Genomic DNA, 25,943 nt, shown 5'->3' on the forward strand with positions numbered 1-25,943 from the left:
ACCCTCCTAATCTTTCCCTCAGTATCTTGGCTTCCCTTTTCCTATTTATGTTATGCTAGCAGTGCTATATCAATGCACATTGTTATATTAGATGCATGGCACTGTTTTTTGACTTTGCAGATTGTGTGGAAAAGAGCAGGTGCTGCAATATAATTGTCAAGATATAACTTGGATTGTTTTAAACTTGTGGTTACTCATGTTAGTTTCACATCCGCATATAATTCTAACCTAATGTTGATGCTTTAGTGCTTGAAAATAAAAGTTATGCTGCAAGGTCTGGTGCCATGTAGAATTTATATCTGTGTCCCCTGTGTATTGTGCACCATGATTTACTGTTTGCAAACAACAGCCTTCTAAAAGAAAATCATTTTGAAAGTCTGGCATGGGCTTAAACATGATGTATTATGCAGTGAAGTGCTTTCAGGAGACAAACAAGAAATTATTTTTGTAGTAAGAGACTAGTACAAAATCTTGTATTTCATGTTGCATTTAATTTCAGAATGTTTGTTTTGGAGAAGCTTCTCACAGTTCACATAGTCTACATAGTCCAGGAAAACATCTTAATATGTTTTTAATTCAGAATTATTTTAAAATCCAGCTTATGGAAATAAATTGCTTTTACGAAAGGAAACTAATGAAGTGCCGTAATCACTGGTTGCTTAAAAACAAAATGCTACGCTAGCACACACTGCAATGGAGAAAAAATCTGACTAACACAGCAATTCCTGATCTGCTGCAGCTGCAACATTGGACACTGCACAGGACAGGTTTGCAGTGATCAGTATATTGTGCAGTATGAAACTGTGCCATGGCTTCTTTGGATTGACCTTTTTTCATAAAGTGAGCTTGAAACTTAAAGCAGTTAACCTGTTGTGTGTTTTTGTATCACACATCAATAGTTTAATGGAACTCAGGAAACAAAGACTAGTGCTGAATGAATGTTTTTTGGACTGGAGGAAGATTTGTGATGGAGTTCCCCAGGATCAGTGATAGGATCCTTACTCTTCCTGATGTATATTAATGACTTAGATCTTGGTGTACAGGGTACAATTTCAAAATTTGTGGATTAAATAAAATTTGGAAACATTGTGAACTAAGAGGAGGATAGTGTAGAAGTACAAAAGGACATAGACAGGTTATTGGAATGGGCAAATAAGTGACAGATGAAGGGTGAAGTGATTTATTTTGGGGGAAGAATGCAGAGAAACAATATAAAACTAAGGGGACAACTCTAAAAGGGGTGCAGGAGTAGAGGAACCAGGGTGCATGTTAATGTAAGCTCGGGTCAAATGGCTCCTTCTGTGCTGTAACAATTCTGTGAATGAATCTGTGACCTCAGACCTCTATATATTCTTCCAGCCAGTCACCTGTCTTCAGGTGATGCTGGGAGGGAAAGTTGGCTGGGGCCTCGACAGTCAAATCTCAGAACTGCTCCTCTTTCCCTCCCTCCCACGCCACTGGTAGGGATCTTAACTGTTGTCAGCCTGTGAATGCCCTGCTTTACTTCAATGATGCAGGAAGGGTAGGACTTTGTAAACCTGCTAATCTTTTCACTGCAGTATCATCAACCCACAGCTAGATTGGTACTGGGATAACAGCACACCAACTTTAACTTTAACACTGGCTCTGCCCCTTTGAGGTGATACAGCAAGTGCCCTTCTGTGGCACCACAAGATTTTCCTTTGTTATTAATACTAATTCCTTTGTTACAGCACTAATCCCTGAGGAATTGTGACAGGGCTTCCTCGAGAGCAATGCAGCCTCCAGCAGCCGTTAACCTATGACAAAAAACAGTCTCAGATATTTAAAATTTTAAAAATGTTGGCCTGAAATTTGTTGGAGCAGATCACCTCAAGGTATACCTCAACAGTGAGACATTTTCCTTCAAATCTCAGTTCAAAAAGTTTTTGCCTCGTGAGTTGCTGGCCAGATCAACAAACAGTCTTATCTAGCCAATGAGACTGAAGGAGAGAGAAAGAAACACAGAAACAACGAGAAGGAAATGTGGTGAATTAAGCTGAGTGAAATAGAGTCAAATTGGGTACAGAATGAGAAATAAAGAGAGGGAAAGAAAAATTTGATTGAGAAAGAAAAAAAGATGAATTTTAAAGTCTGAGAAGGGTAACATTTTAAAAAACGAAATACGATAGGATGAGGACTGAATTGGCTAAGGTGGACTGGGAGAGCAGACTGGTAGGTAGGACAGCTGAGGAACAGTGGAGGATTTTTAAGGAGATCCTTTTCAGTACTCAGCAACAATATATTCCGGTGATAAAGAAGGGTTGTAAGAAAAGGGATAACCAGCCGTGGATAACGAAGGAAATTAAGGCGAGTATTAAATTAAAGACCGATGCGTACAGAGTGGCCAAAAATAGTGGAGAATCGGAAGATTGGGAAAACTTTAAGAAACAACTAAGAAGGCGATAAAGAAAGGAAAGATAGGTTATGAAGCTAGGCTAGCTCTAAATATAAAAAATGATAGTAAAAGCTTTTACAAATATATAAAAAGGAATAGAGTGGCAAGAGTGAATGTTGGACCCTTGGAGGAAGAGAGGGGGGATTTAATAGTGGGAAATGAGGAAATGGCTGAAACTTTAAATAAGTTTTTTGTGTCGGTCTTCACTGTGGAAGACACAAATAGTTTACCGAATATTAACGATAGAGGGTTGGTAGGAGGAGAGGTACTCAATACAATTAATGTTACCAGAGAGGCAGTGCTTGGTAGACTAATGGGACTGAAGGTGGACAAGTCCCCGGGCCTGGATGGAATGCATCCCAGGGTACTGAAAGAAATGTCAGAGGTAATAGCGGATGCGTTAGTGGTTATTTATCAAAATTCGTTGGATTCTGGGGTAGTGCCGCCGGATTGGAAAACGGCTAATGTTACACCGCTGTTTAAAAAAGGAAATAGACAAAAGGCGGGTAACTACAGGCTGGTTAGCTTAACGTCTGTAGTTGGGAAAATTCTGGAATCCATCATTAAAGAAGAAATAGCAGGCCATCTGGATAAGAATGGTTCGATTAAGCAGACGCAGCATGGATTCATGAGGGGAAAGTCGTGCTTGACGAACTTGTTGGATTTTTATGAAGATATGACTAGTGCGGTTGACAGAGGGGAACCGGTGGATGCGGTGTTTTTGGATTTCCAAAAGGCGTTTGATAAGGTGCCTCACAAAAGGTTGCTGAAGAAGATTGGGTCACACGGAGTTGGGGGTAGGGTGTTAGCGTGGATTGGGGATTGGCTATCCGACAGGAAGCAGAGAGTCGGAATAAATGGGTGCTTTTCTGGTTGGCAGATGGTAACTAGTGGCGTGCTGCAGGGATCGGTACTGGGGCCTCAACTATTTACCATTTATATAGACGATCTGGAGGAGGGGACTGAGTATAGGGTAACAAAGTTTGCAGACGACACAAAGATAAGTGGAAAAGTGAATCGTGTGGAGGGCGTAGAAGGTCTGCAGAGAGATTTGGACAGGCTGAGTGAGTGGGCGAGGATGTGGCAGATGGAGTATAACGTTAACAAATGCGAGGTTATTCACTTTGGAAGAAATAATAGCAAACTGGATTATTATCTAAATGGAAAGAAATTACAACATGCTGCTGTGCAGAGGGACCTGGGGGTCCTTGTGCATGAGACGCAAAAACCCAGTCTGCAGGTGCAACAGGTGATCAAGAAGGCAAATGGGATGTTGGCCTATATCGCAAGGGGGATAGAATATAAAAGCAGAGATGTCTTGCTGCATCTGTACAGGGCATTGGTGAGGCCGCAGCTGGAATACTGTGTGCAGTATTGGTCCCCTTATTTGCGGAAGGATATATTGGCCTTGGAGGGAGTGCAGAGAAGGTTCACCAGGTTGATACCAGAGATGAGGGGTGTTGATTATGAGGAGAGACTGAGCAGATTGGGTTTGTACTCGTTGGAATTTAGAAGGCTGAGGGGGGATCTTATAGAGACCTATAAGATAATGAAGGGGCTGGATAGGGTAGAGGTGGAGAGATTCTTTCCACTTAGAAAGGAAGTTAGAACTGGAGGGCACACCCTCAAAATAAAGGAAGGTCAGTTTAGGACAGAGTTGAGGAGGAACTTCTCTCAGAGGGTGGTGAATCTCTGGAATTCTCTGCCCACTGAAGTGGTGGAGGCTACCTCGTTGAATATGTTTAAATCACGGATAGATGGATTCCAGATCGGTAAGGGAATTAGGGGTTATAGGGCTCGGGCGGGTAAGTGGAACTGATCCACTTCAGATCAGCCATGATCTTATTGAATGGCGGGGCAGGCTCGAGGGGCTAGATGGCCTACTCCTGCTCCTATTTCCTATGTTCTTATGTTCTTAAAAACCTTTAATAACAATTTGTTATGTGCAGAAATGAGACTCCACAATTAAAATGGTCTCTTTTGAGACAGGAAAGTGGCATTACAGGAACATAATCTCATTAAGAAGTTACTTGCGCTGTTAAGTAGCATCCTTAGCTTTCTGTGAGGTGTTTGCTTGTCAATTAATACGTAAATGCAACAATTCCCTGAAACACACTGGGAGATTGAGGACAAACTGCTGACTTTGTGGGGCTAAGTGAGAAGCGGCACAAATCATTGAGCAACTTGTGGCAATTTGCATTTCATAGATCAGCTCCTCTTTGTCACATTTTACTGGATTTTGCTGATCCTTGTGTGATGTCAAAAGAGATGAGAACTCTTCACTCAAGTACGAAGCAGCATGAGCATTGACCAACAGAGCATCAGGAACGTCAGCAGAAACACAATACTCTGCCCTATTTCCTAAGATTTCCTAACATCAACGTGCACATGCAGTTTGGGCCCTGGCGACCATAATAGGTGATGGGCCCCAGTGTAGAGACGATATATTAATAACAAATGCCATTAAATCTGCCATTATTTTACCAGAAGTGTGGGCCAATATATTTTTCTTTGTACTAGGTGAAAAGATTATGATTGAACAATATACTTTTTATGGATTAAAATGCTTTCTAAATTCATGATAAAGCAGAGTTGTTACCTTCAGAGAAATGTCAGAATAACATTCGTTATCAGCAATATTGACCTTGATTTAAAAACTAATTTGAATACAAATTGTGTTTATTTTGATAAATGATCAAGAACAAATATTTTTTCAAAGTGAGTGATTAATACTTCAAATACATGACATTTTACAGTCCTGAGTTGACAAAGTTATTTTACCACATATAGTGTAAAAAAAATTAAAGAAATTTACGGACTTCAGATGAAGCACAGCAAAGATTAGTAATCGTACAGCTAATCTGTTCAATCTCAACCTACTTGAACACTCGCTTGACCATGGGACTCTGTCTCACTTGAGCATTATCAGTGTGCTTGGAAATGAACACAGACAGACAGAGCCTTGGGTCGACTACAGAGAAATTCACTAGATAACTTGCCTGTTCTTAACTTAACTGTGAGTTGAATTATTGTTGATATTCCAAATTTGGCCTTTGTCATACCTCTGTCAGGTGTACAAACAATTGCTTGTTGAAAAAAGGAGATCTGCTGCTGAAACTTTTCCTCTTGCATTCATCAGGACAAACACAAGAATGCCAAATTTCAAAGCGGGCAGCAACTTATTCTGCAGAGAAAAGGATGCTCATTGTTTGGCAAGTTGACTGTTGTCGAGGCATTGCCATGGAGAATGCACCAGGGAGCTTTTATTCCCCCATGCTTATGTTCACTTCAAAAAAGGCACAGTGCCTGGATCCCCTCCTTTTGCCTGCAGAGGGCAAGTTCCTACTTATGAATATATGTAGCCTCTTGCAAATGGAAATGAATTATATTGTTCACCCAACGGATAGTCTTAAATTGGTTGTTGATATAGTTCTTAATACACTTATTCAATGTGTATCAGGTTTTAAAAGAAAATTACTCAGTGACAAATTTAAATCTCTGACTTGTACAAAATTTTGATATTTTTTCATTAGTGGTTGCATTTATTCTGCTGAGGATAAAAATGTATTTAAAAAGGATAAATACTTTTCATCAGCAATTGCTCTTATTCTGATGAGGATAATATTTGTTTCTAAAAATTGACCCGGGTTTTCTCATGGTAAAAGTGAAACACAATTCGAAAATTTCCACCTGCCATGAGCTATACCTAGATAGCAGCAAATCTTGCATTCTCAAAATGATTAACATAATTTTAACAGGCTTCTCAACCTCTGCCGGGGCATCTGCCGAGAACAGGGACAGAATTTTATTTATTTGGCTGATTGAAAATGTAAACTAACTGCCTTTGTTTCACGTTGCTGTTTGTGTGTAGGCTAACATACGGATTTAAGATTCTAATGATTTTAAAAGCACAAAACAAAATAGTAATGCAAAGCTAAATATAAGTTGTTAATGTCCTGGAGACCTCATACTCAGCATGGATTTTTATGAGAGCTTCACTGATTTTGCACCTATGGAGATGATTTTAATCCACCCCACCTGGTAGGAAAAGGGCAACAAAAGTTAAAATCACCTCAAAAACTTCCTGCCTGCTCCTGCTCTCTTCACACTTACCACCCACCCAACTGGTCTGTTATATTTTTAGGTGGCCGAGGCATCCATCAGATGCCGATGGAAACCTCATTAATACATGGAATTTGGGATCCTATGATGTGATTGGGACCCCATTGCCATTTTATAAAGCTGCTCTGTTGGAAGAAGAGACACAATAAAAAAGTGACCCAAGAGGAGCCAGGTTGTCATAACTCTGGTAGGATTTGGGGGAAAGCCAGAAATTCAGCAGGAAGCTATGTGGTGTCCAAGTTTCTGGAATTGCCTGATGAGGGTGAAGTCATCACGGGCCAGTTTAGAAGTTGACTATTATGGGGAGGCCAGGGCTAGGGTGACCTAGAATCCCAACGTGAGTTTCATATTCCACAGGTGGCCAGCATACAATTCATGCAGGGTAACTGAGCAGATCAGCATAGCAACTAGCTCAATGGTAGTTGTGAGGTCCAGAGGGGTGGTTTGGAACTTAAGAAAAAACAAAGGCGAGGATTACTATAATTTTTGTCCAATATGGCAGTTACACTGGACTCTCTAACTCTGTTCGTACGTTGGGACACCCCAGATTTTCCCCAAGTGGAACACAGTATTCCCTTTTTGCTAGGTAATAGGGAATCTGCTGTAGAGATTCCCAGTGTGCACAATCCTAACATGAGTGCCAAGATTGCAGTCCTGGAGAGTTTTGGAGCCCAGGGGCTGGATTTTCTTGGTGAAGGCAGGAATTGGGAGGCGAGTAATAATATTGATGCCTTAAATGGATACATGAGGGAAAAATGAATAAAAGGGTATATTAATGAAGTCTCATATAGGAGGAGGCATGTGTAGAGCGTAAACACTGACATGGAAATGTTGGCCTTTTTGTGTGCAGTGAATACTGTAATTAGTTTAACTTTCATTTCACTAGGGCTTTGGAGCTGCAGCCATTTTCCGTGAAACCTCTCTTGCGAAGGGCCATGGCATTTGAATCCCTTGAGCGTTATCGGCAAGCTTACGTGGATTATAAAACTGTTCTTCAGGTGGATAGTCGGATCCAGATTGCAAATGACAGTGTCAACAGGTGAGACCATTGCATTTAACCAATGTAAAGTTTTTAGACAATTTTTTTTTGTTAGGTATATAAAGATAAGTAAAGGATGGCATGGTGGCTATCACTGCTGCCTCACAGCACCAGGGACTCGGGTTCAATTCCAGCCTTGGGTAACTGCAAACTCCACACAGACATTCTTCCCGTGTCTGCATGAGTTTCCTCCGGGTGCTCCAGTTTCCTCCCACAGTCCAAAGATGTGCAGGTCAGGTGGATTGTCCATGCTAAATTGTCCCTTAGTGTTTCAACATGTAGAGGTTAGGGGGATTAGAATCTGTGGAGTTACAGGGATAGGGCCAGGGTGGGGTACTCTGTCGGAGGGTCAGTGCAGACTCGATGGGCCAAATGGCCTCCTTCTGCACTATGGGGATTCTATGATGAAAAACCTCATGCTCACATAGCTTTTAATTACCCAGCCCTTGGGCCTGCACAAGTTTTATGCCATTTTGCCTAAGCATTTTGTTTGCACTTTTCTCATCTAACAAAAATGAAGAATCATCCTTACAAAGTGATGTTCTGTTGATAATATAGTCTTTATATAATTTAAATAAAAACAGGCTTCTAGTCTACAATGCCCTTATTTAGCTGAAAGTTCCAGCATTCCTCCTTACCTTTTACCATAAACTGGGCAGAAGATTGGTGGAACCATAGGAGAAATAGCATAAATAGTTACCAATGGAAACTTGTTGAAGTAAACATTATAATAATGTGTTTAACAAACAATTGAGTATGTTCCTGGAAAGAGAAAGGACTGACCGTGCAAATTCCAGCAAGATCAGTGTTATCCCAGGGTGACTATGGAAATTTCAGGACCATATTCTCTGTCTCTCTCCGTCTCACACACACTTTTTCTCTCCCATTCGCCCCCTCTCTCTCTTATTCACCCTTTCTCTTTCATTCACTGTTGCTCACTTGTACATTTTGGTTGTACGGTGTACAGGAATAATCGGGGCATTGTTGAGGAGAAAGCTTAGGGCTTTTAGCTGTCGAAGCCTGGTAGTTATATTATCTACAGTCTGTCATTGGTTATAACTCATTAGTTATTGGCAACATAGGAATGAACTTTTAAAAATCACTCTGCAAAGCACATATGCACTTAGTGAAATGAATGAGCATGCATCTATTATTAGTCATGGTTAGTAACGATTGTGTGGGTGAGTATCCACAGCTGGCTGCCCTGTTTCCGGTGGAAAGAGGGGTGTTGAAAATTAGAAAACGTTTGCCTGCCTCTGTCTGAGGTGGTTTTTAAAGAGAGCCCATAAATGAGAGGATGTGCTTTCATCAGAAACAAGAAGGAGCCACTTTCCCTCTGCAAATCAAGGACATATGCTAATTGTAGGCCCACAATTGCAATTTTTATATTAAAATGTGATGCACCCATGAATACTAAGTATTATATAGTGCCTTTAACATAAAATCTTAAGGTGCTTCACATGAGCATTATAAAACAAAATCTGAGACCAATCTTCACAAGGAGGTATTAAGTCCGATGTCCAAAATTTGGTCAACAAGGTAGGTTTTAAGTAGTGTCTTAAAGGCATGCACCCATGAATACTAAGTATTATATAGTGCCTTTATGCATGGTACTTCAGACTATCACAAATCTAGGCCCCCGTTCTGCAGCGAATAATGCAGGACTCCTTCAGAGTGGTCCAGCTGTGAGAAGTGTTGTTTCAACATGCCAATGGCCTGATCTTTTACTCATTGCATGCCTGCTACCTCCATGTGCATGGGTCCTGCACTGGAGTCATCAGCCGTGTCATCAAAGAATAACCCTTGTCACCAGTAGCCGCCCTGTGGCTGTTGAGCAGAATATGGCAGAATGAAGGTATCATAACTGGTACCAGGATACCACTGGCAATGTGATCCATGCCCTGCTCAGAGGTGGCAGATTTCCACAAGGGCATCCTCATTGAAGCACACACATCTCTCGTATTGTTCCTCGCTGAGATTCAGGTTGGAGAATTATTCACTGCACACCCTGAGCAGATATAGCCTTTTTCTAGGATCCCTGGTTCCTTCTTTTCGCTTAGGTGCTCTTTGCTCATTCTTCCAATCATGCCATATTCCAAGGGGAATACATTGAGGGGAGGGCTAGATTCTGGGATGCATTTATGAAGGTGTTTTGATTGAAGTAAGGTCATAAGAGGATAGGTTTAGTCATGTGGAGGGATGCTGATTAAGCTGTCAGCCTTTGTTTTTCGAATATTCAACCTTTGGCCTTAAAGGAAATTCTGCCTGGAATATTTATTTAAATATCGTGTAAAATAATTACTTTGGGAATGCCAAGATTCTCTGTGTCTTTGACAGTATGAAAGAATATGCTGGGAAAATTTATCTGGCTGAAATCCCAAGGCACATATGATTTGCATCTAGATAAAGTAAACAACTGCAATGGTTGCTTGACGGTCAGCTAAACTCAAAAATAAAATTCTGACTTAGCATAACTGTAGGCTAGTGTTAGCCTCCCAATCAAATTATTGTAAACTTGAGTTCCAGTGTTTTCATCCAGTTGGCAGGATGCAATTTTGCTGATCTGAAAATGATGTTTTTTAAATGCATAATAACGTGATTGGGAAATTCAAATTGTAAAGTAAATTTATACTGGCAAATAAGTGTGAAGTATCATTAGCAAAATGGATTGTAAAAAAGGACTCGAAGTAATAGTATATGTGTCATCTTTGATATCTCAGCTATGTGGCAAAGTAAATGGAGTATTAGAGTTATATTGACAAGAAACTTCAACACAGTTCTACAGAGGATATGCTCTGTTTTGTAATATGTGGGTCTCCAGTGGCATTGCGTATGGCTAATACAAGGCATGTAGTATGGGAACTGGGTGCTGCCTAGTGAATTGACTTAATAGCAATGTTACAGTGCTGCTGTATGTCTGTTTGGAGACAGTATAGCAGGCTTTTAGTTTTATGATGGGCATTACCAAACCAAAACTGGGGAAGATCAAGTCATACCCTTTCCATTCTGCACATCACTTGGGAAATGTGTTCGTACAGGAAGCCACTCATAACAGTGGGATCAACGGAGCAATTTCAGGCTGCATCCAAACCCACACCAGAACCTAGACAGAGTCATGTGCCAAAGGATGCCATGATAGAGTTATACCATATGCTCCAAGCAAATCTGCAGCTAAACATTTACAGGCAAATTGTGCAAACGGATGTCAAGATTACAATTACCTTGAACTTTTATGCTTCTGGATCATTTTAGCATTGCACACAGGACATCAATGTCATAAACTGATCAGATGTTTAAAGCAAATGTCAGATGCCTGTTTGCTCTTGCAAGCAACTTAATTTCCCTTTGGACTACTGACAGGAGCATTGCAATTTTACAGTTTGCATTCATATGGCCTATTATGCCCCTTAGCATATTTCACTCCCTACATGAATACTTTCTCAATATTTATTTTATTTACAACCTTCAGCAATGCATTTTGAAGTCAGTGCGAACTTTCCAGGCTGTTGTTATAATGCCTTTGTTTTAAGGCAATGCACCTTACCTTCAGCAAGTGACTGATTGAGCCAAGCTGGAGGAGAAAAAGGCCATCATTAGGCTTCTCTCACTCCATCAGGATATTTTGGGAATTTCCCATCCCAAATCTAGGATGACCACTAATCTTCATTTTGGCAGTCTTAAATGGGGAAAGACAGGAGGAAAATGAGCTAGGAATCCGGACGCTGTCCCTTCATCAGTATTCATGCAGCAGAGAGTAAAGAGAGCAGCAGGAATCCCTGAAAATTAAGGGAAAGAAAATATATTAAACTTAGCCAATGCATCAGCATTTACCCCTGCAAATGAGCAAATAATTCTCGCATTTATCCACCCTATCCCTAAATACCATTATTTACTTGATTCTTCTTCCACTTAAGACAGTCCAATCTTGAATGTTGACATGTTTCTGTATCCCAGTCTCCCTCAACCATTCACCCTGGAAGTGAATTCCAGGTCTATGTAAAGACATTTCTCCTGTCCTCTTCAACATCACTTATGATTAATCTTGTACCTATGTTCCCATATTCTTCACCCTTTCCTACCACAAACCATCTGCTTCCATCTATCTTATTCTACAATATTGCCCTTAATCTGTATTGTTCCAACAAAAGTAAATTTAGAATTTGGAGGCATTAGGATTAGGTTGCTCGCTGCCTGATTTTCCTCCTGTTTCTGCCATAATCTTGCCCAATTTGGGATAGAATAGCAGAAGAAAATCCTGGCACAAGTTTCGGTGTAACGATTGCAAAAGCAAGGCTTTCTTCAGCAGCCATAGCTTAACTTGGTGCAATTCAAATTCACCAGTTGAATATAGATATAAATTACATGCCAACTAGCCACGAAGCATGCATGTTGAAGCAATACTATTGCTGCTGGGAACTGAGGGTGTGTTGCTTACGAACTATTTCAAGATAGTGATAACCTGGCGCTCATTGCAAAACTATGCCCTGGAGAAGGATGGTTCAGCAATGGGAACTCCAAATGGGTGTAGCAGCATCCTGAAAACCCTGCAGAAAAGAACCTATTCCCAGATGCTAGAACAATTCAACAACATGACACGTCTTAAGTTGGAAATGTAACCACATCTTTAGTCATCTTGTGTACACCCTATGCCCATAGAAATATGCACTCACGTGCAATACCTTACATTTTTCATGTTACTTACAGCCATATTATTTGTGAAACATGCAACAGTCTTTTCTGTGTACAATTAAAATTCAGTATAACCACGTTATTAATGCGCAAACCTGTTGCGTATCTAGGCTTTGCATCCACAATATTTCTCACCTCTTGAGTCTGAGATGACCCTCGCCTCAGGGCAGCTGAGTCTCAAGATAAATCAGTTTCAGGATGTGCCATTTCTGCTTTCATGTGGGAAGTCCATTCATGTGCTTTTTACAACTTACGCAAACTTTGGAGAGACTGGAATTTGAATGGTTTGGAGGCATTTACATCCCAAGAGACAGTGCCATCATCTATGCCCATACCACTGGGAGTTGCTTCACTGCAGCCAATGATTAGTGCAACTGCATAACTGATGGTACAAATCAAATGTATGAAGCTCTGACTCATTGCTCTCTCTAATCTATCTCCAAATCTGTTAAAATTGAAAGGAAAAGTTTATTTCACTCAGGACTCTGTGGCAGAAACCTAAGCATTCCTGGGAGGAACATTAGTTGCGTTGGGGTCTCGGGCAAAGGCCAGGAATCCTATTGCAGCTGGCTGTGAAATTACCACATGCTACACTTTGGGATAAGAGTGATGTATGGCTGCATACATGCAGCTAAAAGACATCTCCACCTAGATCATCAGCTTAAGGCTTGCTGCTTGGTACAGTCTCCCAGGCCTATTTTGATGCTTCATGCGCTGAAAGGCACCCTTCTTCCAAAATTGATGTCTTGCTCCAAAAGCTGAGGCAGGACACAAGCTGGCATTGCTCCAAGCAGGTTTCTCTTCCTCCTTGACACTAAGCCTATGCTTGTGTAGCAGGTCATTTGAGACCTCAGGACGTGGTCATTCCCTGTCCCAGGCCTGGGTAGAACATAGAACATTACAGCGCAGTACAGGCCCTTCAGCCCTCAATGTTGCGCCGACCAGTGAAACCAATCTAAAGCCCATCTAACCTACACTATTCCAATATCATCCATATGTTTATCCAGTGACCATTTAAATGCCCTTAATGTTGGCAAGTCCACTACTGCTGCAGGCAGGGCATTCCACGCCCTTACTATTCTCTGAGAGAAGAACCTACCTCTGACACCTGTCCTATATCTATCGCCCCTCAATTTAAAGCTATGTCCCCTCATGCTAGCTATCACCATCCGAGGAAAAAGTCTCTCACTATCCATCCTATCTAATCCTCTGATCATCTTGTATGTCTCTATTAAGTCACCTCTTAACCTTCTTCTCTCTAACGAAAACAACCTCAAGTCCCTCAGCCTTTCCTCATAAGACCTTCCCACCATACCAGGCAACATCCTAGTAAATCTCCTCTGCACCCTTTCCAATGCTTCCACATCCTTCCTATAATGCGGCGACCAGAACTGTACGCAATACTCCAAGTGCGGCCGCACCAGAGTTTTGTACAGCTGCAACATGACCTCCTGGCTCCGAAATGCAATCCCTCTACCAATAAAAGCTAACAACCCTATCAACCTGGGTGCCAACTTTCAGGGATCTATGCACATGGACACCGAGATCTCTCTGTTCATCCACACTACCAAGTATCTTACCATGAGCCCAGTACTCTAATCCTGTTGCTCCTTCCAAAGTGAATCACCTCACACTTTTCTGCATTGAACTCCATTTGCCACCTCTCAGCCCAGCTCTGCAGCTTATCTATGTCCCTCTGTAATCTGCAACAACCTTCCGCACTGTCCACAACTCCACCGACTTTTGTGTCCTCCGCAAATTTACTAACCCATCCTTCTACGCCCTCATCCTGGTCATTTATAAAAATGACAAACAGTAGTGGCCCCAAAACAGTAAGAGTCCCATGCTCAGGGTTATGAGCCATGGCCAGATGCAGAACCAGTAATTTCTCATTGGTGATGGTAGAAAAGCTTGAACCTCAAGGGACGACAGCTGCATCCAGGCAGAGAATCTTTCGGAAGGAGAACCTGTGCTTCCTTTAAGCACACATGTGGAAGGCAATAGGAAACTGCCTCATATATTCTTTCCCTTGTCATATTGCTAATTTCTCATGAAAATGGGAGAATTTTACAACTGAAGAGGAAAGCATAGGATTGTGAGGCATAGAGAAATGAGAAAGCTGCCCTTAGACAGATCACCACTATTGTGGTGTTGTCAGTAAGAAAACTAAGAATGAGGAAGTTTAGAATGAACTTCATGCTGGCAGGAAACCTCCTGCTTCCCCATCTCTTGCTTTCAGATAAACCTACTCCCTTGAATTTTAAGGTTTATTTCCTTAGACAAAGTTAAAGAGCTAAAGTCCTTAACTATAATTACTGTTCCTTGTTATAGGTTGTGTAAGACTCATCAGTATAGATAGAATATATTGAATTTGGATGTTGGGAAATAAAAAGGAACATTACCCATTATAAATGCAAATAATATGAAATTAAGTTTATTATAAACATGTTTGAACAGTAAAACATCATTATAGAAGAGAGATAGCTGGAAAGCAAAATAGAATCAGATTCGTGTCCCAAAATGTCCCCGAGTACTTCTCATATACAGCAATAGATTACTTTCAAAGGCAATCACTGATGCCTTGTACAGGAGTACTCAATTAAAGTATAAATACCAGCATGGACTAAGTTGGGGCCAAATTATCTTTTTCTGTCCTGTATATCTTGCATAATCCTATGCAATATGTAAAAGCACATAGCCATTTGTTCATTGCAAGGTCCAGTCTATTAATGCCAGCCTATTTATAATTCTGGTTAAAAGAAGAATATTGGAAAGATCATTGTAAGAATCTCCCTGCTGTTCTTCTGATGGTGTGATAGAACTTTTACAGATATGAAAGGTTGAGATTCAAGAAATGCTTTTATCGTTACAAAACAGTGAATGTATGGAACAGACTTCCAGGTAAAATAGATGATAGTCAATTGATCCTTTCAAAAGAGTTGGATTGATGTATGTTGAGAAGGGGGATTGAAAGTTAAACTTGTATTAACAGCATTGCTTGATATACATTTTTAAGACAAAATACTTACAAGGTAATATGTGGATGACGGGAGTGCATGTGGAGCAGGGGGAAGTGGTTCAAAATTTAAAAATCTGACATCTGACTGTAATGTGCCCACTTCCTGTTTTAATGATGGAGATTGGGGAAAAGGCCTGCTCTCCTGAGAAAAGTCTGTAAATTAAATATTTAAATGAGACTGCATGCCTCAAATTTAACCACAGTTATGCTTTTAGCAACTGTGGGCCAGGTTTCCCAAGCCCAGCAGCTGAAGAAGAGCAAGAAGGGCTGGGCCCAGCAGCTAAGTGCCTGTACGTTGCTACACATGGCAAGGAGGAGTAGGAATGCTTCTACTCACTCCCACCAATCTAACCTGCCACCTTTCCCATTTTAGGTAGTGCCCTCAATCCAATGTTGCTTAAATGTTCTCTCTGGCCTGTAATTTCCTCCCCAGCCCATGATCTGCTCCCTTTCTTCCCCCACCCAAACCCTCCTGTCCAATCCCTGTCTACAACCTGGTGCTACTGTCCTTACTGCCTAACAGCCAATCAGCCTTTCAATCTAGCTGTTGGCTAGGGAACAGAGAATATTTAGAAATTGAATGAAATCTTGCTATAAGATTTGTCTGAACATCTGGGCTGCAACCCCTACTTAGTGTTGAGGTGAGGTCCACAATGGAGTAATCATACCTAGAGTCTGGATCAAATAGCCTTTCTTCAGTCCAGAATTTTAAATGTTCTTAAAACGGAAAATCTATCAACTAGGATATAGGACCTGTTTAAAAAGCCTACTTTAACTATATTATATCAATTCTATTTTTAAATATTAAGAAGTTGCATTTTTAGAGCTTTTCTCTTTCACAATTTTGTGTCCAACGAAGACTGCAATTAGACAAAATGTAATACTAAAAAAAATTGGTTGGGGGAGGTGAGGAGCCCGAGGAAAATAACCAGAAGCTGCAAGAGTGCAGTGAAAAGGATGTAGAAGAGTTGTAATTCATTGCATAAAGTCATGGGAAAGTAGCAACAAGCTGTGAGAGGTAGCGTAAGGAGCAACCACAAGGGAACAAGAAGAGCAGCAAACAGCTGCTTGAGAACTGTAAACAGGCAAATAGCCACAGGAGAGCTGAGAGAGCAACAGACAAAAGCTAGAGTTCCAGACCACAGGACTGCTGATCCTGGAAAACTTAGATGCAAACACAAAAAGTGCAGCACAGTGGTTAGCAAAGCAGCGTCACAGCGCCAGGGACCCAGGTTCAATTCCCAGCTTGGGTCACTTCTGTGCAGAGTCTGTATGTTCTTCCCGTGTCTGCGTGGGTTTCCTCTGAGTGCTCCAGTTTCTCCCACAGTCCGAAAGACGTGCTGGCTTGGTGGATTGGCCATGCTAAATTTTCCCTCAGTGTATCCAAACAGGTGCCGGAGTGTGAAGACGAGGGGATTTTCACAGTACCTTCATTGCAGTGTTAATATAAGCCTACTTGTGACGCTAATAAATCGAATCTTGCTTTTGTGACTGGAAACCTGTGTCCAGTGGTGTACCTCTGGGATCAGTGCTCGGTCCTTTGCAGTTTGTCGTGTACATTAATTGTCTGGATGTGAATGTGGGGGGTATGATCAGTAAGTTCACAGATGACACAAAAACTGGAGGTGTGATAAGTAGCAACAAGGAAAGCCTTTGATTGCAGAATGATATAGACAGGCTGATCAGTTGATCAGAAGTGTGGCAAATGAAATTTAACCCTGAAAAGTGTGAGGTGATACATCTTGGGAGGACAACAAGGCAAGAGAGTATACAATGAATCGTAGGACTCTAGGAAGTACAGAGGACCAGAGGGACCTTAGGGTGCATATCCAAAGATCCCTGAAGGCAGCAGGACAGGTAGTAGATAAGATGGTTAAGAAGGCATATGGGATACTTGCCTTTATTAACCAAGATGTGGAGATGCCAGCGTTGGACTGGGGTAAACTCAGTAAGAAGTCCAACAGGTTTATTTGGTAGCAAAAGCCACTAGCTTTCGGAACAGGCTGTTCCTTCGTCAGGTGGGTGGGAACTCCAACCCACCTGACGAAGGGACAGCCTGTTCCGAAAGCTAGTGGCTTTTGCTACTAAATAAACCTGTTGGACTTTAACCTGGTGTTGTTTGACTTCTTACTTTATTAGCCAAAGCATTGAATAGAAGAGCAGGGAGGTTATGATAAAGCTATAAAAAGCTCATTAAGCCACAGCTAGAGTATTGTGTGTAGTTCTGGTTGTCACACTAGGAATCATAGAATTCCTACAGTGCAGAAGGAGATAATTTGGCCCATCGAGTCTGCAGCGACTCTGGAAGAGCATCTTACCCAGGCCCTATCCCCGTAACCCCACATATTTACCCCGCTAACTCCCTTAACTATACATTTTGGGACATTAAGGGGCAATTTAGCATGGCCAATTAACCTAACCTGCACAACTGTGGAAGGAAACCAAAGCACCCGGAAGAAACCCTCGCAGACACAGGGAGAACGTGCAAACTCCACATAGTTACCCAAGGCCAGATTTGAACTTGGGTCCCTGGTGCTGAGAGGCAGCAGTGCTAGTTGCTGAGAGGCAGCAGTGCTAACCACTGTGCCTTCATGCCACCCCGGAAGAATGTGATTGCACTAGAAAGGGTGCAGAGGAGATTTACCAGGATGCTGCCTGGGTGAGAACAGTTCAGCAATGAAGAAAGGCTGGGGTTGTTTTCCTTAGAGCAGAGAAGGCTGAGCGGGGACCTCATTGAGGTGTACAAAATTGAGGGATATAGTTAGAGTACATAGAAAGAAACCTTTCCCCTCAGTAGAGGGATCAATAACCTGGGGGCATAGTATCAAGGTAAGGAGCTGGAGATTTATAGGGGATTTGAGGAAAAGCTTTTTCACCCAGAGGGTGGTGGGAATGTGGAACTCACTGTCTGAAAGGGTGGTAGAGGAGGGAACCCTCATAACATTTAAGAAGAATTTAAATGAGCATTTGAAACGCCATCGCATACAAGGCTATGGACCAAGTGCTGGAAAATGGGATTAGAATAGATGGCTGTTTGTTGGCCGGCACAGACACGATGGCTAACAGGTTTCTTTTTGTGCTGTAAAACTCTATTGGTGTTATTTAGCATCTTTATAAGGAACTGGAAGCATGTTACATATTGCTATCTTTTGTATGATGAAATGATGGAAAAAGATGGGACATTATGATGCGATTAAACATTCATTTGTAAATCCACCTAAAAACTGGCAGATACTCCCATGAGCCTGTGCATATCTAATTTTAAAAGGTGTGCAGAGATCAAGGGGGCAATTCTCCCAGCCTGCTGCACTGCTTTTGTGGCACAGTGGGCTGGGAGACTCAAGCACAGGCCATTTGGCACACTCCCCACTGGGTGCCATGGCCCCCATGAGTCTCTGTCTGCCAGATTTCCGGCGTCGTCAGCTCCGTGCCAGAAATCGGCGCGGAGCTGAATAAATTATGCAGATGCTACTTTGAAAACAGTTTAAATTTCATTAGTGGGTGCAGGACTAAAATCTCCGGGCCCACTAGCGTGTCCCTTCCCCCCCCCAATCTGGAGTGGTTCGCTCCACTGGGGTTTCCTATAGCCCCCCACTTGCGGGTAGCTGGTCTGACCCCGCTGGAGTGAAGGGGGGCAATCAAGGCCCCCCCCCCCCCCCCCCCCCCCCCCGAGGATCGGGGGCTGGGGGATGCCCTGGTCATTGCCACCTTGACCGTGCCAGCCTGGCCCTCCTGGCACTGCCCAAGGGGTAATGTGGCAATGCCCAACGGACATCTTGGTGTTGCCCACTGGGCACCGGGCAGTGCCAATGAAGTGGGGCCTAATGGGGGACGGGTTTCCTGGGGTGGAGATCGGTGGGGGTAGGGTCCCACTGCCACTCTGCAGTGACAGAGGGTGGGGGCTAAAGTTGAGGGGATCGGGAGACCTGGGCTGCTGTTGGGCACGGGAGCGCCAACAATGTGGGGGTCGCTGGGCTGGCCAGCGATCGGGAGGCCAGCAGTGTGGGGCTACTCTGCCGATCTCGGCTCTGACAGATCAGTGCATGCACTCGGCTGCCGGCCTCTCCAGCGGGAATAGGCCCTGCCCACTGATTTTTCGGGAGATTTACGCGAGTGCACTCTGTAGTGCACAGTGTGTGGGAGATTCATTTTGAAACTCTAGCTGAAAAAACTAGCAGGATTTACTCCAGTTTGTACGTGAATTTGGCACTTAGAATTTTTTTGGGAGAATCCCCCCCCCCCCCCCCCCCCAAGCATTTCAGATCGCTGCCCAATTTTACAGCCAGGTTTTCCACATTTATGCTAGAAAATTGGCATTGCACTACTCGAAAATCTACAGTCAAGAATATGTTTTCTGGAAATATCCTTTAGACAATTTATAACTGTTTTCAGTAACCAAATTGCCTTTACAGGATAACTAAGACACTAATAGAAGAAGATGGTACAAAATGGAGAGAAAAGATTCCACCTATCCCAGTAGTCCCTGTCTCTGCACAGCTACATAGATGGGACAGAGATTATGTATCATCTGCTGCTGGAAGCGAAACCCAGATGACCAACGAAAATCAAAACATATCTCCAGACCATGGTAATGGCAAAACATGTCAAGTATCATTTGATATCATTGCAAATATTTTTAATTGATTATTGAAATCTTGAGCTGCTCATACATTGAAATTTGCCGAGATAGCTGGAATACATATTTACACTCGCACCTGAAACAAAAAACACTTGAGTTTTAGCCCAGTATAACTTCAACCTATCACTTACAGCTAAATTACTGACTGGAGTGAGATTGGATCATTAACATCACTTCCGAATCTCACTGCAGGAGTTGAATACATAACCCAGGCCAACGCTTTAGTGAGGTGCTGCAGGTGGAATGCATTGTCAAAGGTGCCATCTTTTAACATAGAACACACAGAATCCTACAGTGCAGAAGGAGGTCATTCAGCCCAAGTCTGCACCGACCACAATCCCACCCAGGCCCTATCCCCGTAACCCCATGCATTTACCCTAGCTAGTCCCCCTGACACTAAGGGGCAATTTAGCATTGCCAATCCACCTAACCCACACATCTTTGGACTGTGGGAGGAAACCGGAGCACCCAGAGGAAATCCACGTACACATGGGGAGAATTTGTAGACTCCGCACAAACAGTGACCTAAGTCGGGAATTGAACCCGGGTTCTTGGCGCTGTGAGGCAACAGTGCTAACCACTGTGCCATCGTGCTGGTGAGACTTAAACAGAAATGCCTATTCCAATGGACATGAAAGATCTTGTGGATTTATTTGAAGAAGAGCAGTGATATTCTCTCTGTGTCCTGGCTAATATGTGGCTCATAAGCAACAACACAATAGGTTAATTTGCCTTTTATCTCACTGTTGTTTGTGAGACTTTTCACTGCCATTTGTCACAAAGCAGTAGTAACTATACTTTAAATGTAATTAATTGTCTGTGAAGTACTTGGAAATATCCTGAGACCCTGAATGATATTTGTAAAATTGCACGTTCTTTTCCAACCTGATATCTGGTGTAGACAGTGTTGCAGTGCATCTCTTTTAAATTAAAGTTTATTTATTAGTGTCGCAAGTAGACTTGCATTAAAACAGTAATTTGCATTTATGTAGAATCTTTACACTTCACAAAGATATAATCAGGCAAAAATGAACATGGCACAGTGGTTAGCACTGCTGCCTCACAGCGTCAAGAACCCGCATTCAATTCCAGCCTTGTGTAACTGTCTGTGTGGAGTTAGCATGTTCTCCCTGTGTCTGCGTGGGTTTGCTCTGAGTGCTCTGGCTTCCTCCCACAGTCCAAAGATGTGCAAGTTAGGTTGATTGGCCATGCTCAATTGCCCCTTAGTGTCAGGTAGATAAATAAGTTGGATTATGAGGATAGGGCCTGGGTGGGATTGTTGTTGGTGCAGACTCGACGGCCGAATGGCCTCTTTCTGCACTGTAGGGATTCTATTCTATGACTGGTGAACCAGAAAAGGATGTACTTAGGAGTTGTGGTCAAAAGTTTGGGTCAAAGAGGTGGGGTTTTAAAGAGAGTTCTGAACTAGAGGGAGGGGGAGTGGCAGTGGTATCCAAGGAGGAAAGCTAAGGCCTTAGAAAGCTGGTTGTTAATAAGGGAAGTGAACTCAAAGTAAATTTTAATAGCATTGTTCACAGCTGTTGATTCTTATTTAGTATATGACAAATAATGTTTTGAATATATGCAAATAACGGCTATGTGGGTATTGAGACTCAATTGATTTAAATATTTTGAACTCCCTATCATTATAAGGGGATACATAAAATAACTACATGTGAATTATTCTTTGCTTCTCAACAAATTACAATCTGTGCAGAAAATCTATTAGCCCTAAATAAGCATTGTATTTGCCATGAATTCTATGTATTTGCAAAGCTGTAAAAATATCAATCCAGCCCTCAAAATTCACCATTATTTCATTAATCAGAAATCCTGTATTAAACTCTTCAAGAATAAATCACTTTACCATCGTTTCTGACCGCAGATTGCTGTTGGGTCTCTTCAAAGAGTTAATCATCACACCAACCATGACAGCTATCATCGATTGTTGTAAAAACCCATCTGGTTCACTAATGTCCTTTAGGAACAAAATCTGCCTGGCCTGGTGTGGCCTACATGCAACTCCAAGCCCACAATAATATGGTTGACTCTTAACTGCTCCCTGAAATGGCCTAGCAAGTAACTGAGTTCATGGGCAATTAGGGATGGGCAACAAATGCTGGCCTTGTTATTGACACCCACACTCATGAAAGAATAAATAATCTCATGGGATCCAAGTGATAGTGGCAAATTGGGTGCTAAATTGGCTCAGTGGCAGGAAGCAAAGAATAATGGTCGACGAGTATTTTTGAGGCAATTAGGTTCTGTAGGCCTTTGTACTGAGTCCCTTGCTGTACATTTTTATACCAATGATTCAGCCCTAGTGTAGGGGACATCATTAACATGTTTGCAGACAATAGGAAAATTGGCCAGGTAGTTGATATAATGAAGAAAGCTGCAGACTCCAGGAAGATATTAGTGGATATCAGGTTGGCATGGAAAATGGCAAATGGAATTCGATCTGGAAAATTGTGAGATAATGCATCTGTGGAGGACAAACAAAAGAAGGAAATGGACAATAAATGGTAGGAATCTAAGAAATGAAGAGGAATGGAAGAGGGACTTTGACATGCATAATCACAGTCCCATGAAGTTAGCAGGACAGGTAGATAAGGTAGTAAAAAAGGATACTTTATTAACCAAGGCATAGAGTATAAGCAGGGCGGTTATGCCAGAAGTGGATAGAACATTAGTTAGACTACAACTGGAGTACCATAAATAGTTCTGATCGCATTACAGCAAAGATGTGATCACATTAGAGATGATACAGAGGGGATTTAGAAGAATGTTGCCAAAAATTGAGAATTATGGCTATGAGGAAAGATTAGATAGCCTTGTGTTGTTTTCTTTGCAATAGAGGGGACTGGAGGGAGATTTGATTGAATTGTGTATAATTGTGAGGAACCTAGATACAGAGGATAGAAAGGACCTATTTCTGTTAATAAAGAGATCCATAACGAGGGACCATAGATTTAAAGTAATTGGCACAACAATTTTTTTTCACCAGGCAGGGATGCGGGTCTGGAACTCACTGCCTGAAAGGACGATAAAGGCAGAAACCCTCATCGTGTTTAAAAATCTGATTTGGTGCTATAAACTGCAGGGCTACAGACTAAGAGTTAGATTAGGCAGATAATGCTCTTTTGGTTGGCACATACTGTACACAATGGACCAAATCACTTCCTTCTCTGCTGTAAACCTTTCTATAGTTCTACATATAATAAATATTTTGATTGCTTTCTAAAGGACAGTTCGATATGTAGTATAGCATTTGAAGATCTTGAACCTCTCGGATCACTTGTTATTAAAGTTCATGTTTTGTATGCAATTTTTTCAGGTAAAAATGTAGAAGAGAATTTTATTTCCTTGAAACAGGAAGGGAACAGTTTTGTGAAAAAATCCCAGTACAAAGAAGCCATTGCAAAGTACAGTGAATGCTTAAAACTGAAATCCAATGAATGCACAATTTACACAAACAGGTAAGAAATGTAGCCTCAAATTCTATTCTAATACTCACATCACCCATGTAAAATACTATAATTTCATCGTGTATGGAAAGGATTTGTTTGAATGTAATCTGCTACTCCTTTCTACAAGGAAGAAGGTCTCATTGTAGCTGACTCACAGGAGTGGCATGAACACTTTACTTTTGCAGTAGTATTTTAAGTTTAAAGTGAAAACTGGAAGTGGGCTGCTAAGGAGTCTGGGAAGGGTTTTTATTTTAACTTTAAAAGTCAGTTACCTGGGAGGTTCCCCCTCATTGTTCCACTGGAGCAAGCTGAGAGGGAGTGATTGGAGGCAGCAGTGCTGGTGAGAGATTGATTGAATTGTTTATTTATTTAATTAGTCAGCTAGTGTGTGTTTTTTTTTGGCCCTTACTTTTGTAGTAGTATTTTAAGTTTAAAGTGAAAACTGTAAGTGGGCTGCTAAGGAGTCTGGGAAGGGTTTTTTTAAGCGCGCGAAGTATAAAAGGTAGGCTGCAGTATACAGCGGGCAGCGTCGGGAGCGGGCAGGGGAGTGTGTGGGAAGCAGAGTGTGAGCTATAAGGACTTTGGCTCACAGGGCTTAAGCAGAAAGGGCGAGCAGGGGTGAGTTTAATTCATTTTTGCTGTTTCTACCTGGTACTGGCAAGGTATCTAGAGGGGAGGGGTGTGCAGGCAGTGCTTTGTTCCTCTTGCACTATGTTTGAGGTGAGGGACGACGACAGTGTCCCTGCTGATTACATCTGTAGGAAGTGCACCCATCTGCAGCTCCTCCAAAACCGTGTTAGGGAACTGGAGCTGGAGTTGGATGAACTTAGGATCATTAGGGACGCAGAGGTGGCCATAGACAGAAGCTTTAGGAATACAGTTACTCCGAGGAATGAAAACAGATGGGTGACGGTGAGAGGGGCTGGGAGGAAGCAGTCCGTGCAGGGATCCCCGGTGGTCGTTCCCCTTAGCAACAAGTATTCCGCTTTGGATATGGTTGAGGGGGATGACATACCAGTGGTGAGCCGCAGTGAGAGGATCTCCAGCACTGTGTCCGTCTCTGTGGCTCGTGAGGTTAAGGGGCAGAGCGGGAGGGCAATAGTTATTGGGGACTCGTTAGTTAGAGGGATAGATAGGAGGTTCTGTGGCAGCAAAAGAGACTCACGGATGGTCTGTTGCCTACCGGATGCCAAGGTCCGTGACGTCTCAGACCGTGTTTTCCAGATTCTGAAGGGGGAGGAGAAACAGTCACAAGTCGTGGTACACATTGGTACCAATGACATAGGTAAGAGAAGGGATGGGGATTTAAAGCAGGAATTTCTGGAGCTGGGCTGGAAGCTGAGAGCCAAGACAAAACATGTGGTCATCTCTGGTACGTTGCCGGTGCCACGTGATAGCAAGTTGAGGAACAGGGAGAGAGTGCAGCTAAACATGTGGTTGCAGGGATGGTGTCGGAAGGAGGGTTTCAGATACGTGGATAATTGGAACACATTCTGGGGAAGGTGGGACCTGTACAAACAGGACGGGGTGCACCTGAACCAGAGGGGCACCAATATCCTAGGAGGGAAATTTGTTACGGCTCTTCAGAGGGGTTTAAACTAATTTGTCAGGGGAGTGGGAAAAGGAGTTGTAGTTCAGAAGTCAGTGAGGGTGGTGAGGTATTGGGGAAGGTATCAGGGTCAAGGGTGGGTACCAGTAGACAGGAAGGTGGGTTGAAGTGTGTCTACTTCAATGCAAGGAGCATCCGGAACAAGGTAGATGAACTTGGGGCATGGATTGGTACTTGGGACTACGATGTTGTGGCCATTACTGAGACGTGGGTAGAACAAGGACAGGAATGGTTGTTGGACGTTCCGGGGTATAGATGTTTCACTAAGTGTAGGGAAGCTGGTAAAAGAGGTGGAGGAGTGGCATTGTTAATCAAGGTTAGTTTAACGGCTGCGGAAAGGCACTTCGAGGGGGATCTGCACACTGAGGTAATATGGGCTGAGGTTAGAAACAGGAAAGGAGCGGTCACATTGTTAGTTTACTATAGGCCCCCAAATAGTAATAGAGATGTGGAGGAAGAAATTACTAAGCAGATTATGGATATGTGTGGGGGTCACAGGGTAGTTGTCATGGGGGACTTTAACTTTCCAAATATTGATTGGAGCCTGTGTAGGTCAAATAGTTCGGATGGGGCAGTTTTTGTGCAGTGTGTGCAGAAGGGTTTCCTGACACAATATGTGGATAGGCCGACAAGAGGTGAGGCCACATTGGATTTGGTACTGGGAAATGAACCGGGCCAAGTGTTAGATTTGGTTGTGGGAGAGCACTTTGGAGATAGTGACCACAATTCGGTGTCTTTTGTTATTGCAATGGAGAGGGATAGGGCCGTACGGCAGGGCAAGGTTTACAATTGGGGGAGAGGTAATTATGATGCGATTAGGCAAGAATTAGGGGGCATAAGTTGGGAACAGAAACTGTCAGAGAAAGGAACTAATGAAAAGTGGAACTTTTTCAAGGAACAAATACTGGGTGTCCTTGATAGGTATGTCCCTGTCAGGCAG

General features: G+C 42.5%; 1 protein-coding gene across 3 annotated transcripts in view; it reads left to right on the plus strand.

The window, feature by feature from the left end:
• LOC144495912 (sperm-associated antigen 1-like) overlaps window positions 1–25,943 on the plus strand; it is a 122,294-nt gene that overhangs the window by 59,169 nt on the left and 37,182 nt on the right. For all 3 annotated transcript variants that reach the window (XM_078216716.1, XM_078216717.1, XM_078216718.1), the window contains 3 exons: window positions 7,425–7,577; window positions 19,698–19,873; window positions 23,262–23,403. In XM_078216716.1, coding sequence (XP_078072842.1) covers window positions 7,425–7,577; window positions 19,698–19,873; window positions 23,262–23,403 — 471 coding nt within the window. The remainder of the gene's footprint in view (window positions 1–7,424; window positions 7,578–19,697; window positions 19,874–23,261; window positions 23,404–25,943) is intronic.

The sequence above is a fragment of the Mustelus asterias genome, chromosome 7 (assembly GCF_964213995.1).
Source record: "Mustelus asterias chromosome 7, sMusAst1.hap1.1, whole genome shotgun sequence".
Lineage (NCBI taxonomy): Eukaryota > Metazoa > Chordata > Chondrichthyes > Carcharhiniformes > Triakidae > Mustelus > Mustelus asterias.